This window comes from Haliotis cracherodii, unplaced genomic scaffold (assembly GCF_022045235.1).
Source record: "Haliotis cracherodii isolate W230 unplaced genomic scaffold, xgHalCrac1.p SCAF_5, whole genome shotgun sequence".
Classification (NCBI taxonomy): Eukaryota; Metazoa; Mollusca; class Gastropoda; order Lepetellida; family Haliotidae; genus Haliotis; species Haliotis cracherodii.
The window spans coordinates 24,523,403-24,539,899 of record NW_027266308.1 but is presented as its reverse complement, the minus strand read 5'-3'; the positions used below and the strand labels follow the sequence as shown (position 1 = coordinate 24,539,899).

Below are 16,497 nucleotides of genomic sequence, written 5' to 3'. Positions count from 1 at the left end.
AAAGGTTATAGTACAAGGGTTAATAAGAATATTGACTAATATGTGACAGAAGAGGTAAAGGAAAAAACACTTTCCCCCTTGGTAAGTTCCCTCCTGTCAGGGTTTACAATCTCAAGTAATCCCATGGCGACATGGTTTGTCCAAGTTATATGGCAACACTTCACATAGATAACAAGAAAACATCAAGATACCTCATAGTGAAACAACACAGTGTGTTGCGGAATAAAAGGAATTTGATCAAAGCGTGCAATAGAAAAACCACATGCAGCATGGACCAACTGGATTCATGATATGTAAAATTGAACAACTTTTCATCACCTGCCCTGGTGGGAAAACAGTGGGTTACAAAGCTAAACACGATATGTGAGATTGCAGGTTCGATTCCTGCCATCCAAAATGGAAACTTTCATTTCCTGTCTTTGATTTTAGAATATTGGATATTTGAAACATCAAGTACAAATTTAGTACAAATCAAGTACAAAATTACAAGTATTAGTAACTCCTCATAGGAGGGTTTACAAATATTAGTAACTCCCCATAGGAGGGTTTACAATGATTGTAACCCTTTTAGGAGGGTTTACAATCAATCATCCATTGTAAGCCCACATAGGAGAGTTTCAATCATTGTAAACCAGAATGCAAGGCTATACATTTAAACTAATGTGCTCTGTGTGTGTGTGGGGGTGGGGGTGGGGTTGGGTGTAAAAAAAACCTCACAGGGTTTACACAATCACGTAGGAGGTTTATAATACATTTGATAATACATCAAAACATCAATAATGGGAAGAAAGACAAACATTGTTTTTGGACATTACTGCACAACAGCAACCCAAGGTTTTCAGATGAGCTCGTAAATCATATGGAAATTCTGTAGAAATATTTTACAGTCACAACTGCTTGTATGCCCCATGTTAATGTTTCAGCTTACCCTCTTCATCTGTGCGGATCTGTGTACCGTTCTGACTCTCCGTGCATCCCCCTGATGTACAGGCTGCGATCTTCATCAGGTAGTTGGTGTAGGGGATCACGCCAGACATGTTGGCTGGAACAGTGGATGCAAACATCAACAGAAGATCACCTCTCCAGACACTTGTCTGTGTGTCAACAGAAGACACAGCAAGACACTTATTTGCATTAGTCAACAGAACACACACCCGGACACTTATTTGTATTAGTCAACAGAACACACCCCCAGACACTCATTTGTAGTAGTCAACAGAAGACACTTCAAGACACCTGTCTGTACTTGTCAACAGAAGACAGTTCCAGACACATAGCCGTTTTAGTCAACAGAAGACTGTGGACGCTTGTGGATTTCACCATACCGGTGCCTTCGCCAATCAAATAGCTTTTCATTTCATAACCACACATACATGTTAACTAGTCTGTCATCATTCACCCCTGACTTTCAGGCGATGCTCTTCTCAGTATGAAATCTCAGGTGTTGGGCACTGACCTCCTCTTGTCTCCGCATCTGTGAACTCCATGAAGACAGGGGTTACATTCTGATTATCCTGGTTGTAAGCAGTCAGCACATACTTGGTCAGCAGACCCGATGTACTGGTCGGCTTCAGCCAGAACGCCTCAATGATGTACCCCGACAGGGCTCGAACCCTGTAGGGAGCGACCACGCCCACTGGCGCTGAAATAACACACAGCAGCATATAATACATACTTTTAAGATTGTCGATAAAAATATATTGTTATATAAACATTAGTTTAATGGCTTCATCGTTTCATGATATTAACACCCTGATTATGTTTCTAGGTTTGTCAGCACCATACCCATTCTCGTGGGTTTCACAGAAGTGGTAAACGTCTGAGACCTGCATCACTTTGAGACTTTCCTCCCACATGAAGCTGACACACCGTGATCACTGGAATACTGGTAAAGCGGCGTTAAAACCAACTCACTCACTCATGATATTAACAACAGCATGCTGCGTATGTGGTACACTGCATACGGTTATTTGTATATCCCTATGTATTCAAGTGATAGTCAGCACGCAAGCACACAGGCAAGTGGTGGTAGTTGTTGCCATGGAGCACCTAGCCTTACCCTAGAAAGGCAAGAGTGATATATTCCTATATTTTATATACCCACCACCAAAAGAAACGCAAACCATAGAAACATATAGAGAAAAGTATGTAAGTTAAGAAGAGATGTTACCAATCTGTATCACATAATGTTGGTTCGTTGGTTTGTTGTTTAACGCCGCTCTCAGCAATATTGCAGCTTTATGACGGCGGTCTGTAAATAATCGAGTCTGGACCAGACAATCCAGTGATTGATATCATGAGCATTTATCCATGCAATTGGGATCTATGACATGCATCAACCAAGTCAGCAAGCCTGACCACCTGATCCCATTAGTCGCCTTTTAGGACAAGCATAGTCACCTTTTACGGCAAGCATGGGTTGCTGAAGACCTATTCTACCCCGGAATCGTCATGGGTCATCACCTAATGACAAAACTAACAATCAGTCAAGTGTTACCACAGAGTGTCTTTATTCCTATCACATGATTTCCAATGACAAAACTAACAATCAGTCAAGTGTTACCACAGAGTGTCTTTATTCCTATCACATGATTTCCAATGACAAAACTAACAATCAGTCAAGTGTTAAAATATAGTGTCTTTATTCCTATCACATGATTTCCAATGACAAAACTAACAATCAGTCAAGTGTTACCACAGAGTGTCTTTATTCCTATCACATGATTTCCAAACTCTACACGCTAATCCTGCATGAGACAAATGGTGCATCTCTAATCATGAATCTATGATGTCACATGTGATTTGTTTATGAGCGTTTGTTAACACAACATACCAGTATGTTTGTTTGTGCATCTAACCAATCTAATATCTCTTGAATATGAGTAATTCTTCTCATATTAACCAATATATACGGTATTCACGTTTCTTTTGTTGGCGAGTGTATATCTAAGGTCATCTGACATGGTTAAAGTCATAAATATAAACAATAGTAACAATGAGAAGTGACATAGTTGCACACCTCATTCAGGATGGCTGACAGTCAATTTACAACACAACACAGGTATGCCGGTAAACCATCAACTACCAAAAATAGTCTTGTTTTTTCCAAATGCCTACATTTTGTAAACTAATAAAAACCAAGGTAACTTGTTGCTTACATCCTTCTCGTGTGCGGCCATAACCCCAAGGCCCACTGGATCCTCCAGCTTCATTAGTGGCCGTCACTCGATAGATGTAATCTGAAAATACATAGTGGCAACTAGCAGTGGCTGTTTCGGGTAGTTAGGGACCAGTCATTAATTATGGGGATGACGAAGGTTTTTGAAGAACTAATGTACTGAAAATAATGACCCTCCCCTCTTTCTTAACCCTCACAAAGTCCTTTTACATTTCTTTCACGGCCCCTCCTGAAAACACAAAATGCAAAAGCATTCTATATTTTATTACAAAATGTCCATTTTTTCATGACCCTCCCCAAATATGTTTATTATTTTTAATAACCCTGTCCAATGCACGTTCATTCTTTATGGTACACCCCTGTATCCCTCTGTCCTACCTCTCTATAATAAATGAGAAACACATTATCATGACATGATACAGTGACATCTGTCTAAACCGGACACTGACTTATCTGGATTTCTGTAAATACTGGACCACATTTATTGTCCCTATTTTACAGTATTCATTTACTGTCGCAATGGAAATTCACTGAAATTGAGGTAAAGAATGTTTAGGATGGAACGGATGCTCCCAAATCACAACAACAAAATACATTCATAAATCTATGGTTTATTTACACTGTTTCATAAAATTAACTATTGCACATGTAAATGTGTCTTCAATCTTGTGTTTTTATATTGTGTGTCTGATTTAGACAGATTCAACTGAAGTCACAGGGCTCCAGATAATTTTTCAGCATCAGGAGTATACATACTCCTTATTATTTCAATATAGGAGTACTGGAAAAACTATAGAGTACACAATGAAATTTAATGGATTAATTTTGTATTTCTTTTGTCTATTGTATAATGTACATCCCGCTTTAGGGTATTGTTTTTCCAGTTCTACTAGGCATTTTTTTTTGTATATGCAGAGATTACGATAACCATGTGTATGTTCTTGTCAAGTGAGCAGGAAACAGCAATAAGCTGTACATATGTTTTCTCACATCGATTAATGTAAACAATATTGAATGAAATTTTGAATAAAAATATTTAAAAAGTTTACAAACATAAGTCCAGATAAAAAGGCGAAAAGGTCTCCAGTATCAGCATACCAAAAAGGGCAACGGAGCTGGCTCATCAGAAAAACTCAAAACCCAAATCACCTGTGTACGGCTGTAATCCAGAGTCGTACGTGACATTATTCGTGCCCTCATACAAGGTGGTGACCAGCTTCTCCTCACAGGGCACCTGGGGCACACTGAATGGAGGGCACCCGTCCATGTTGAGGTTCATCACGTCCAAGGTCGTCAGAAAGTCATAGGTATAGCTGTACACACGCACGACCATGAAGTCAGCAATACAACCTCCAAATGCTGAAATTTGATCAAAGGTATGCACAAAACTGGGAACTTAAAATAAATCTTAGGGCAATTGACAAAACACTGCTTCGTATACTAACTCAACTAAGGTACTAACTACATAATTGTCCTAACTGCACAGACCTTGCATCAGTTTATCAGGGTACTGACTATTTGTTCATGAATATTTGTTCTGTTTTTTTCGTAATGCCCACGCAAACTTGAGTCAATTTTGACCAAATGCCTAATACTGCATAATGGCATTTAACTCTATAGAAGCATACACTAAACGTTTCTCAAACAGAAAAACTATTTTCCCTTCAATTGTAAAAAACCCAATACATACCTGAATCTTAAAATTGATTCATTATTGTTTCATTAAAAAAATCAAATAAAAATATGTAAATATACATCATATAAATTTATCACTTCTTTACAACAGGCAATAAAATCATGTTATCACCTCATTAAGTTAATGTATCTTTATAATGTTCTTGAATGTCAAAATAAAATCATGTTAATTTTAATTAATTTTAATTGCATATATTGTTCTGATAAACAAGACATGGAATTAACTGATACTGACAATATGTACAAGTTGAGCTCACCAACACATACATGCAATCAAGAACCCTTGATCAGAACATCAACACCTGCTGACAATTGCTCTGTATAAAAACTCAAGTCCTGTGCAGAGTTCAAAATATTTTTCAAACCGGGCAGCCGGGCAGCTGACCCATAAGTGTTGCCTGCCTATCCTCAAAGTTACCTGTCCGCAATCAGACATAATAAATATTGAAAAATCATGAAAAATAAGAGACAAATCATGTCTTGATTCATTTGAAATATTGCAAACAATTACTTGAGAGTCTACAAGGAGTCATAATAAAACTGAATACATGAAATTATCCTCCAGATAGTCAGGCAGGTGGAGGAAAATTTCATGCAGCCCGACAGAAAAGTTACCAGCCACGGGCAGGTGGGCAGGCAATTATTTCGGACACTGGTTCTGTGTGTTACAGATCATTTGCCCATGCAGCAGCTTCATTTAGGAATTCTCTTCTTGCCGACATCAAACAGTCTCCACACCTGGCCTCTTTCAAATGAGTTCTCAAAACACACCACTATTTCTATTTCCCATCAGGGGCGGTCGGGTAGCCTAGTGGTTAAAGCGTTCGCTCGTCACGCCGAAGACCCGGGTTCGATTCCCCACATGGGTACAATGTGTGAAGCCCATTTCTGGTGTCCCCCGCCGTGATATTGCTGGAATATTGCTAAAAGCGGCGTAAAATCAAACTCACTCACTCACTATTTCCCATCTGTTCCTAATCTCTAGCTATGTAGTAGTGTGAGCATACACTCCTGGATGGACATGGCACAAGAGAATTGCCACTATTATTATTATTATTATTATTATCATTATTGTTTTAACTCACGTTCTATTGGTAGGGAGAAGTTGTTTTCTTTGATGAATGTCTCTTCTTCCGATCCTGCTTTAATTCCACCTACTGATATGGGAGACATCGTTGGCACAGGAAGTGACACATCAGGATCCCCGTGGACGATGTTGGCACCATCTGAAAATGTCACGTTGGCTTGAAGACCGTTTTTCCTGAAAATCACATTCCTCCAGTTGCCATCACAAAGGTTGACGGTGTCAGTGTTGAAGAGGACAGTTGTGGTCTGCTGGCCGTCGCTGAACTCGAACCGAAGTACGCCCTGTATGAGTCCGGCGTACACGTAGATCCCGGTACCACCATGCACGAAGAACAGCAGGCCGGTGTGCATGGCAGTTCTAAAGGACAGGGACACCGTGAAGATGTCACCGGTGATGGGATAGACCGGTTGCTGTGCAAATCTTGCAAAACCTGGAAAAGATAGAACATTCATGATGTAGCACAATACTGAAGTGCCTTTTTGGGACAATTTGACATAAATTTCACTGAGTGAGTGAGTGAGTGAGTGAGTGAGTGAGTGAGTGAGGGAGTGAGTGAGTGAGTGAATGAGTGAGTGTTTAATGCCCCTTTTAACAGCATTGCAGTCATATATATCAGTGCGTGTCAGCTTAATGTGGGAGGAAAGCCCGAAGTGATGCAGGTCTAAGATGTTTACCACTTCGGTGAAACCCACGAGCACGGGTATGGTGCTGACAAACCTAGAAACATAATCAGGGCGAACCAGTATTTGAACCCACAATCATAGGTTTCCCAAGGTATGCAACTCTGCACAGCGAATTGTGCCTTTGACGACCGGGCCACCCGTGCCCCCCTCACTGAGAAATATCACCAGTGTCTTGACTGCACGTCAGAACTGAGAGTTCTGATAGTTTTCTAAGATTTGTTTGCTTCTGTGACATTATATATGTGTATTGTGAAGAATACTTGGTGATGTCTTCAACCACTGATAACGGATCACTCGTGTTGTGTCTGGACTGTCCTCTTAAAGATCATTTCTGCAGATACCTAGTGGCCTAGTTGATAGAATGTCTGCCCAGAGAGCGGAAGGTTGGGGGTTTGATTCCCGGATGCACGAAAAAAAAGACATAAAAAGATGTCTCTTGTTGTTACCCTGCCTGGCGCTTGGCATTAAGGGGCCAAAACAAGGACTGGTCGGCTTGGAGTCAGTATACAGTGTCTGAGTGGAATATTCCTGTTAAACTGTGGCATGGTATTTCAGTGGGTTGGCACTGTAAAATGCCCAAACTAGTACAGACTCACACAGACACACACACATACAGAGAGACAGACACACACACACTAATAAGAGCAATATTCTTGAATGTGACGATAAATCCCATTTCAGCTCAGCTCACCCCAAAATGATTCTTACTTCTGATCTGGAACCCCTGAAGATAATCTGTAGTTACAGCATTACATTTTCAATGTCCTCTGCACTACTGATAGCCCTGTATATATCTATGTGTCTTTGTGTAGAGAGAGATGTTTGTTTCAGATTCCTGTGTCATTACTAAGAAGTACAATCTTTCATTCCCCATTGCTGCGAAGTTATTAACTGGGATTCCTACCTTTGCCCATGAAGTGAGCACCCTTGTCCAGATTGAGGGGACATCCTTCCCAGTTGAGGAAAGCGAGATCATTGGCTACTGCATCCTCCCACTTCAGCTCCTGCCACACCTCCTCGGGGAACTCCTGTTGTAGGATCTCAATGTCCTTCAGACAGCCCTGGAAGCCGCTGCGGACAATCTGCAGATACAATATAACATGTAAATGTTCTTCAGGCAGCTCTGGAAGACATCTGCAGACAATCTACAGATACAATATAACATGACTATGTTCTTCTGGCAGCCCTGGAAGACATCTATGGACAATCTGCACATACAATATAACATGTAAATGTTCTTCAGGCAGCTCTGGAAGACATCTGCAGACAATCTGCAGATACAATATAACATGTAAATGTTCTTCAGGCAGCTCTGGAAGACATCTGCAGACAATCTACAGATACAATATAACATGACTATGTTCTTCTGGCAGCCCTGGAAGACATCTATGGACAATCTGCAGATACAATATAACATATCAATGTTCTTCAGTCAGCCCGGGAAGACATCTATGATCAATCTGCAGATACAATATAACATATCAATGTTCTTCAGACAGCCCTGGAAGATATCTGCGGACAATCTGCAGATACAATATAACATATCAATGTTCTTCAGACAGCCCTGGAAGATATCTGCGGACAATCTACAGATACAATATAACATGTCAATGTTCTTCAGACAGCCCTGGAAGATATCTGCGGACAATCTGCAGATACAATATAACATATCAATGTTCTTCAGACAGCCCTGGAAGATATCTGCGGACAATCTACAGATACAATATTACATGTCAATGTTCTTCAGACAGCCCTGGAAGATATCTGCGGACAATGTGCAGGTACAATATATTATATCAATGTTCTTCAGACAGCCCTGGAAGATATCTGTGAAACAATCTGCAGATACAATATAACATGTTAATGTACTTCCCACAGACCTGGAAAGTTTCAACTTTGGCTGGACAAATTCAATTTCTTGTTTACAAATTTCCTCAACAAATCAAGAAGCAGAAGGAAAAATAAAAATACATTCTATCTGACACACAAGGAATCTTACCCCAGCATTTTTGTCATTCAATTTGAGCATCTTGAAGTCTGTGGGGAGGCCGCCCACGTATACCCCTGTTGTCTGCCCAATGATAGATGTGTTTCTACAGTTTTTGTCCCTGACAGGGCTGTTACCTACAAGCCATGGATATATAAATAGTATTAGATGTCACAATAAGGCAATGAGAACTAATGCAGCAAACTAGACAAAGAATTAATATAAGGGTAACATAATTTTTCAGGGCATTATTATTTGCAGAAGCCAGAGGTCTTCCATTAACTGCACAACAAAGGAGGGCAGTTGAAAAGACTGATGGCTTCTGCAAATGATAATGCCCTGAAAAATAGCGTTATGTTATAATAGCTAAAATGGATAGAACATATTATCAAATAAAAATAAACAACAATATCGGTTTTGAAACATTTATCTCAATCAATCAATTGTTTTGCATCTTTATTGCATGCCAATTTCTACAGTCCAGTTGCATTCCAAGAAAGTGTGTTGTGCAACGCCGCACTCAGTGATATTACAGCTACATGACAGTGGTCAATAATTGAGTCTGGACCAGACAATCCTGGCCTGTAACTGACATCATGAACAGCAATCTACACAACTGAGATATGATGACATGCATCAACCAAGTCAGCGTGCCTGACTACCTGATTCTGTAAGTCGCCTCTTATGACAGGCCACTTTTAAAGCAGATCTTCATGGGGCATTCCAAGAAAGTCGACAACCAGAATGGTTATTTTCATATAAAGATTAGAAATGAAAAGTTCTATGTATGAAAACAGTAGTGTGATATAGAAACATATTTGTGTGGGTGTATTCTATTCTTCTGCATTATGTTGTACAATGTACACCATACCTAGCTACAACATATATACAAATATACAATGTATACCATGCATAAGTTAAATATATACTAAATAAAACATGCCTCAATGTCATACAGTAGTATACAAAATGTAAAACATTTATAAATTTACATAAAAAGGTGGCTAGAGATATAATTTTTTATATACATATACTGTGTACAGATATAACATGGGACATAGATTACAGTGAGACATGCCACAGTGAGACAAGCTGCAAAAAGACAGTGAGGCAGATGACATTCAGCATTAAGATATGGTTACAGTGAGCCAGGTAACAGTGAGCCAGGTAACAATGAAACAGGTAACAGTGAGACAGGTAACAGTTAGGTAACAGTGAGACAGTTAACAGTGAGCCAGGTAACAGTGAGGTAACAGTGAGACAGTTAACAGTGAGCCAGGTAACAGTGAGCCAGGTAACAGTGAGACAGGTTACAGTGAGCCAGGTAACAGTGAGCCAGGTTACAGTGAGCCAGGTGACAGTGAGACAGGTTACAGTGAGCCAGGTAACAATGAGACAGGTAACAGTGAGACAGGTAACAGTGAGCCAGGTAACAGTGAGCCAGGTAACAGTGAGACAGGTTTCAATGAGACAGGTAACAGTGAGACAGGTTACAGTGAGACAGGTAACAGTAAGAAAATGAGTGCAGTATTGAGGTGGAACGAGACACAGGTAACTTGGTGGTTAGTGGTGTGACACAGGTAACTTGAAGGTGTTACTGTTCAACTACTGTAGACAGAAAAGGATACCTTTCCAACCCTCGTCAACAATGACGGTGCCACTGGTTGCTGAACGCTTGGCAACAAAGTCGTGCCACAAATTGTCATCATAGTCAAGACCTTCATCGTTAGTTGTGGTCACTTTGCCCACACTTTTGCAACCTGGGATAGATTACAAGCAAGAGAGAGGTCAGAGTTAGAGCATAGAAGAACACAGATTCTCGACAAGGAATTCCCAAGGCAACATCCATTTCAAGATGGGGTATGAGTTGGTCAGTGTTTTGCTGTGATCAGGTGTGGTCCTTGGTATCATCTCTTGGTCCATATCTCTGATTACCCCTTGCAGACCCTGGGTAGCATTTCCATAAGTCAAGGTGCCACCTTCATACCCTGAGATACCATTTTCCTGACCCTCGGTACCAGTTCTATAACTCTGCATGGACTCTCACTCCATACCCCTTTGGTACCAACTCTATACCCCTGGGTGCCACTTCCATACACCTGGGTGCCACTTCCATACCCCTGGGTGCCACTTCCATACCCCTGGGTGTCACCTCCATACCCCTGGGTGTCACCTCTATACCCCTGGGTGTCACCTCTTTACCCCTGGGTGTCACCTATATACCCCTGGGTACCATCTCCATACCCCTGGGTGACACCTCCATACCCCTGGGTGCCACCTCCATACCCTTGGGTGACACCTCTATACCCCTGGGTGCCACCTCTATACCCCTGGGTGCCCGCTCCATACCCCTGGGTGCCACCTCTATACCCCTGGGTGCCCGCTCCATACCCCTGGGTGTCACCTCCATACCCCTGGGTGTCACCTCTATACCCCTGGGTGCCACCTCCATACCCCTGGGTGCCACCTCCATACCCCTGGGTCTCACCTCTATACCCCTGGGTGACATCTCCATACCCCTGGGTGCCACCTCCATACCCCTGGGTGTCACCTCCATACCCCTGGGTGTCACCTCTATACCCCTGGGTGCCACCTCCATACCCCTGGGTCTCACCTCTATACCCCTGGGTGCCACCTCTATACCCCCGGGTACCCCCCTCCATACCCCTGGGTGCCACCTCCATACCCCTGGGTGCCACCTCCATACCCCTTGGTCTCACCTCTATACCCCTGGGTGACATCTCCATACCCCTGGGTGTCACTTCTATACCCCTGGGTGTCACCTCCATACCCCTGGGTGCCTCCCCTCCATACCCTTGGATACCATTTCCATACCCCTGGGTACCATTTCCATACCCCTGGATACCATTTCAATACCCCTGGGTACCAACTCCATACCCCCGGGTACCCCCCTCCATACCCCTGGGTATCACCTCCATACCCCTGGGTTCCCCCTCCATACCCTTGGGTACCATTTCCATACCCCTGAGTACCAACTCCATACCCCTGGGAACCAACTCCATACCCCTGGGTGCCCCCCTACATACCCCTGGTACCATTTCCATACCCCTGGGTGCCCCCCTTCCATACCCCTGGGTACCAATTCCATACTCCAGAAGTCAAGGAGATACCAAAGCAGTCAGGATATATAGCTGTGATCAGGAGACACAGATGAGGTCAGGAGATATTTAAGCAGCGGTCTGGTAATATATATGAGGTCACTAAAATAGTTGTAGGCTGGAGATAGAGCTGAGGTAAAGAGATACAGATAAAGTCAAGAGATATTTAAGCTGAGGTCAGGAGACTTAAATGAGGCCAGGAGATACAACTGAGGTCAGGCACAGAGGAGGTTAGGAAATACTGTAGAGGTCAAGGGTCAGAAGCACAGTTACACAGCTGATATCTGACCTTCAACTTGGTCTAATTTGATGCGACCTGCACTAGCAGATCTAACAGCAACAACATTGTGCCAGACCTCATCTGCGTAGGAGACGTTTCCATCAGTTGTTGAATTTATTTCAGTGATTGTAAGGCAACCTGTTAAGTGAAGACATGTTTAAAATAATCTCCCGAGCATATGCTTAATAACCATTTTAGTAACCCCAAACAATGACAATCAATTCCACGCAGGCGGATTGTCTCTAAGGCTACGCTAATTAATTTCTTGTTTTAACAGACTGACTTTGAATATGTTGTCAGGGTTGAGATAAAATACAGGTATAAACATAAAAAAACAGTGTTCACGCTCTGTAAATCCACACAGATTTAAGCAAAATGCACACCAGTTTTTATGTCCAGAACTCAATACATGCAAAAACATGATGAAATCTATTCTTATAAATACATTTGTCAACAATAATAAATTTACAGAATTGACTTTTTCATTAAAAAAAGAAATGTAGACAACAATATGAAACTAGTGAATTTTTTCAGTGCAATAATTTGTCACAAGCCCCACCCATTCTATTATCAGCCAATCAGGAAACACTAGTCTGGTGTGTGGGTGTGGCCGAATGTTTTTCAGTTTGTGAAAACAAACACAAAAGAAAAGTGCTTGGCCAGCCAATCAAACGTGATAGCATTACTTGAAATCATTTTATTTGACATTAATTTCCTAATATATATGTTTAACAGTAATACCAATAAAAAATTGCAGTTTCAATCAAGAAATCCATTCTTAATGTTTTTTAACTTTTGGAAACTTTAGGGTAGGTCTATAAGTGAAACATTAAAATAGATTGGTAACGCTTTAAAAGCAGGAATAAAAATTCATCAAGCTTTTCTTGATTTTCTGACAGAATATTATCATAATCATTTCTTTTAGAATATCCTGAAAACAATAACATGCTATTAACATGAAATGATCCATTCATTTGGCAGTTATTTCATGATATCCCTGATAGTGTAAATATTATAAGAAACAGAAATAAGGAATTACCTTGTGTGTCAAATATAAGCCTTGGTCGACCATTCTCAAACTGTACGACAAAGAATTCATCCTGAGAGGGTGTTGCTGTGAAAAACACTAGGCCATTTTTAGCTTTCATGCGAAACTTGAAGCGTATGCCTGTGAAGGAAAGTAAAAACAGAACTGAAAATTGTTAATAATGTCAATCTGTACAAATCATAGGGGCGGTCGGGTAGCCTAGTGGTTAAAGTGTTCGCTCGCCATGCCGAAGACGCGGGTTCGATTCCAAACATGGGTACAATGTGGGAAGCCCATTTCTGGTGTCCCCCGCCGTGATATTGCTGGAATATTGCTAAAAGCGGCGTAAAACCATACTCACTCACTCACTGTACAAATGATAACATCTTTTATCATCTGGCTCCCACACGAGATATCGCTTGGGTGAGATCAAGTGATATCTACACTGTAATGTAGATATCACTGCAATGAAATTGCATCACAATGATCTTACCCGTGAAGCCAACATTCTGTGGAATAACATTCGGCAGGAACTTGTAGTAGCCTCCTCCAGGGAACCTGGTTCCGCTGACAACCTGTGCAGGTGACGACAGCGCTATAGAGGTCTTCTCGATCGTGTACACTGGCGGAGGCCCATTCTGAAAGGTGGGGGGTTCCCATGTGATCTTCATGACGCTGGAGTTGAAGCCATCTACAAAGGGTTTCCTCACATCAACTGGTGCTGCAACAGAAATCCACCTCCATTTAGTCTTCTAATAAGGATGCACACCATCATCGTGTTATCTGTGTTAAGCACTCGAAATTTATTTTTGTTGATACCCCATTTCATTCATTTTCTGATGATTGGTTAAAAGTCACAATTTTTTTAATATGAAAACTCCATGATGTGAATCAAACCTAAAACCTCGCATATCGTGGTAAGTTTTGTAAACCCTCTGTTTTCCCACTGAGCCACTGGGGCAGGTGTTTAGAAGTTAGAATTTTTACATGTCATGACTCCAGCTGGTCCATGCTGCTCATGTTTTTCTCTCACACTCTTTGATCGAATTCCTTTTATACCGCGACACACTGTATTGTTTCAATATAAGGTATCGCAATGTTTTTCTTATTTTGTTTCTGGTATTTCTTGCATTTTAACTGTTTATAAGTCGGGTAAAACACGCCTCCCAGTACTGTACAGCCCTATGCACTCTAAAGATCCAACTCATCCATTGGTAGATGACCCAATAGTGGACACATGAATACATACATACACCGGAAACACAAGTGTCAAAACGTGTGCTGTCGCTCTGTCACGGCAAGTGACTTAGTTCAAATATATACCCCGTTCACCCAGCAGGGAATGGGTACCGACATGTTAGCTGGATGTGAAAACCTTGCCCCTGCAGGCAGCATAGGTTGTATAATCCCCAGGGAGTTGAGAATGATAACTGGAATGCATACGGATCCAATGATCAGGGACAAAGTCTGGATAAGTGCGGTAGATAAATGTATAATATAATACATGTAATAATGAACACATTTAGTGTTCAAATCAACTAGCATGTTTATCTCATCTTATGCCCTTAAAAATTGACATTTTCAATCCACCACATGTAAAAAATGTGAACAGTCAGGTCATTCCATGAGACAAACTGATATGTTACAAGAAAGGCCAATATCCTACTTATTATCAGGCTTCGCATACTCATTTGGCACTCTGAGGAACAAGTAAAAGTCTGGCCTAATATACGATATCAGAGCTCCAGATAAGCTTTTGGTGTTGTGGGTATTTAACCCATGCATTTTAAAATCATTGGGTATCAGTAATTCTATCTGGGTATTTAAATTTCTGTTACCCACTAGTTTTTACACATGTGGGTATTTAAGTTAAATATTTAAAATCACTATTCATCTAGTCCCTGCAAACTGGAGTTGTGTGGGTTCGAGAGCTTTATAGGACTCAAAAATACCATGATACTTCCACAAGAAAGTGTGATGGCAAATGATTGTGATGTAACTGTCATCATAGAGTTTGGCAAGGTTGATGGAATGCCCGTTTATAATTTAAAAATAAGTTGCTGATTTGCTAATCGAATGCGCAGGGTTACTTCACAATATTTTGATGATACGCACAAATTTTATTTTTGTAGCTTATCTGTAATGTTTGTTGCGTATTTGATATTTTACTGCATATTTCTGCATTTCTGATGCATATTTTACCCAGATACGCAGCTTATCTGGAGCTCTGCGATATACTTACTGCCTAGGATCTACTGAAACCAAGTACACACAGATAACATGTGAGAGGGTGTGTGTGGTAGCCGAGTGGTTCAATCATTCACTGAAAATATTGAATATTGAGCATGTTGGGTTTGACACTACTTTGAACAGTATCCCAGTTATGTGATGAAGTGTCAGCTTAATGTGAGAGGAAAACCCTAAGTGATGCAGGTCCCAGATGGTTGCCACTTTGTGAAACCCATGAGGTTATGGTGACAAATATATTCAGGGCAAACTGGGGTTTGAACCCATGATCTTACATTTCTGGCAGGTCCAAAGGATGCAACTCTGCACAGCTAATTGAGGTGTCTTAGATGACTGGGCCACCTGTGCCCCCTTGAATATCATAATTCACAACTAATCACATACCTGCAAGGAGAGTTTTCCCTGTTCCCGCTGTGCTGTTGACGCAGGCAATGCTGTTGCAGGCCTCTATCTGAAACTGGTGTTCTGAGAAGGGTGTGAAGCCTTGCACGACTTTGTGGAACTCATTGCTTGGGGACTCATGGATTTTCTGCAAGATGCATGCGGTGCTGAGGTCACACAGAACATTGGCTCACAACATCAGGTCTTGAGGAATCATGTTGTTATTTTACCCTTTCCAATGCAAAGCCTACATTTATTGTATATATGTACATAGGCATTAATGAACTCAGCATTATATTCTTTGTAAATTACAAACATGAGAGTCAGAATATGTACCAATCAAAACAGCCTATTTGTCACAGGTCTTAGGACTGTGTATTTACTTGCTTCCCCCATTTATGTCACATTTTTTCATGCCCCCTCCCTAAAAACATGTAACATTTTTTCTTGCCATAAGGTCACACTTTTATGATTTTATGTTTTACGGATTTTCCAGCTTTTAAAACAATGTCGGTCGAAATAAAAAATACAAATAAATAGTTGTCAATCATTTATTCATTTTATATGAAAGTCATTCTGCTATGGAGTTAAAACTACAGCTGGCTTCTTGAATCACTGATAGTTATATAGATATGGAATTTATATATACATTTTAAATTGTATAAGAGGGTCTAGAAGGAAACAAAATAAAAAAAAACTTTTTATGTTCAATTTTTTTTTTCCAGCTGCTTTCCAGTAGGGGCAGCGGGTCCGTGAAACACCCACCACACACACCCACCCTCTTTCTCAGAGTCATTAATTCACATACACACC

The 16,497-nt window shown here is 41.0% G+C and overlaps 1 protein-coding gene across 1 annotated transcript in view; it reads right to left on the bottom strand.

Moving 5' to 3' along the window:
• LOC139441966 (usherin-like) overlaps positions 1–16,497 on the bottom strand; it is a 114,831-nt gene that overhangs the window by 49,312 nt on the left and 49,022 nt on the right. The window contains exons 20-30 of the mRNA XM_071222710.1: positions 15,688–15,832; positions 13,550–13,777; positions 13,069–13,197; positions 12,039–12,167; positions 8,643–8,767; positions 7,548–7,725; positions 5,959–6,390; positions 4,328–4,537; positions 3,159–3,239; positions 1,457–1,642; positions 929–1,042 (exon numbers count right to left, since the gene is read on the bottom strand). Coding sequence (XP_071078811.1) covers positions 929–1,042; positions 1,457–1,642; positions 3,159–3,239; positions 4,328–4,537; positions 5,959–6,390; positions 7,548–7,725; positions 8,643–8,767; positions 12,039–12,167; positions 13,069–13,197; positions 13,550–13,777; positions 15,688–15,832 — 1,957 coding nt within the window. The remainder of the gene's footprint in view (positions 1–928; positions 1,043–1,456; positions 1,643–3,158; positions 3,240–4,327; positions 4,538–5,958; positions 6,391–7,547; positions 7,726–8,642; positions 8,768–12,038; positions 12,168–13,068; positions 13,198–13,549; positions 13,778–15,687; positions 15,833–16,497) is intronic.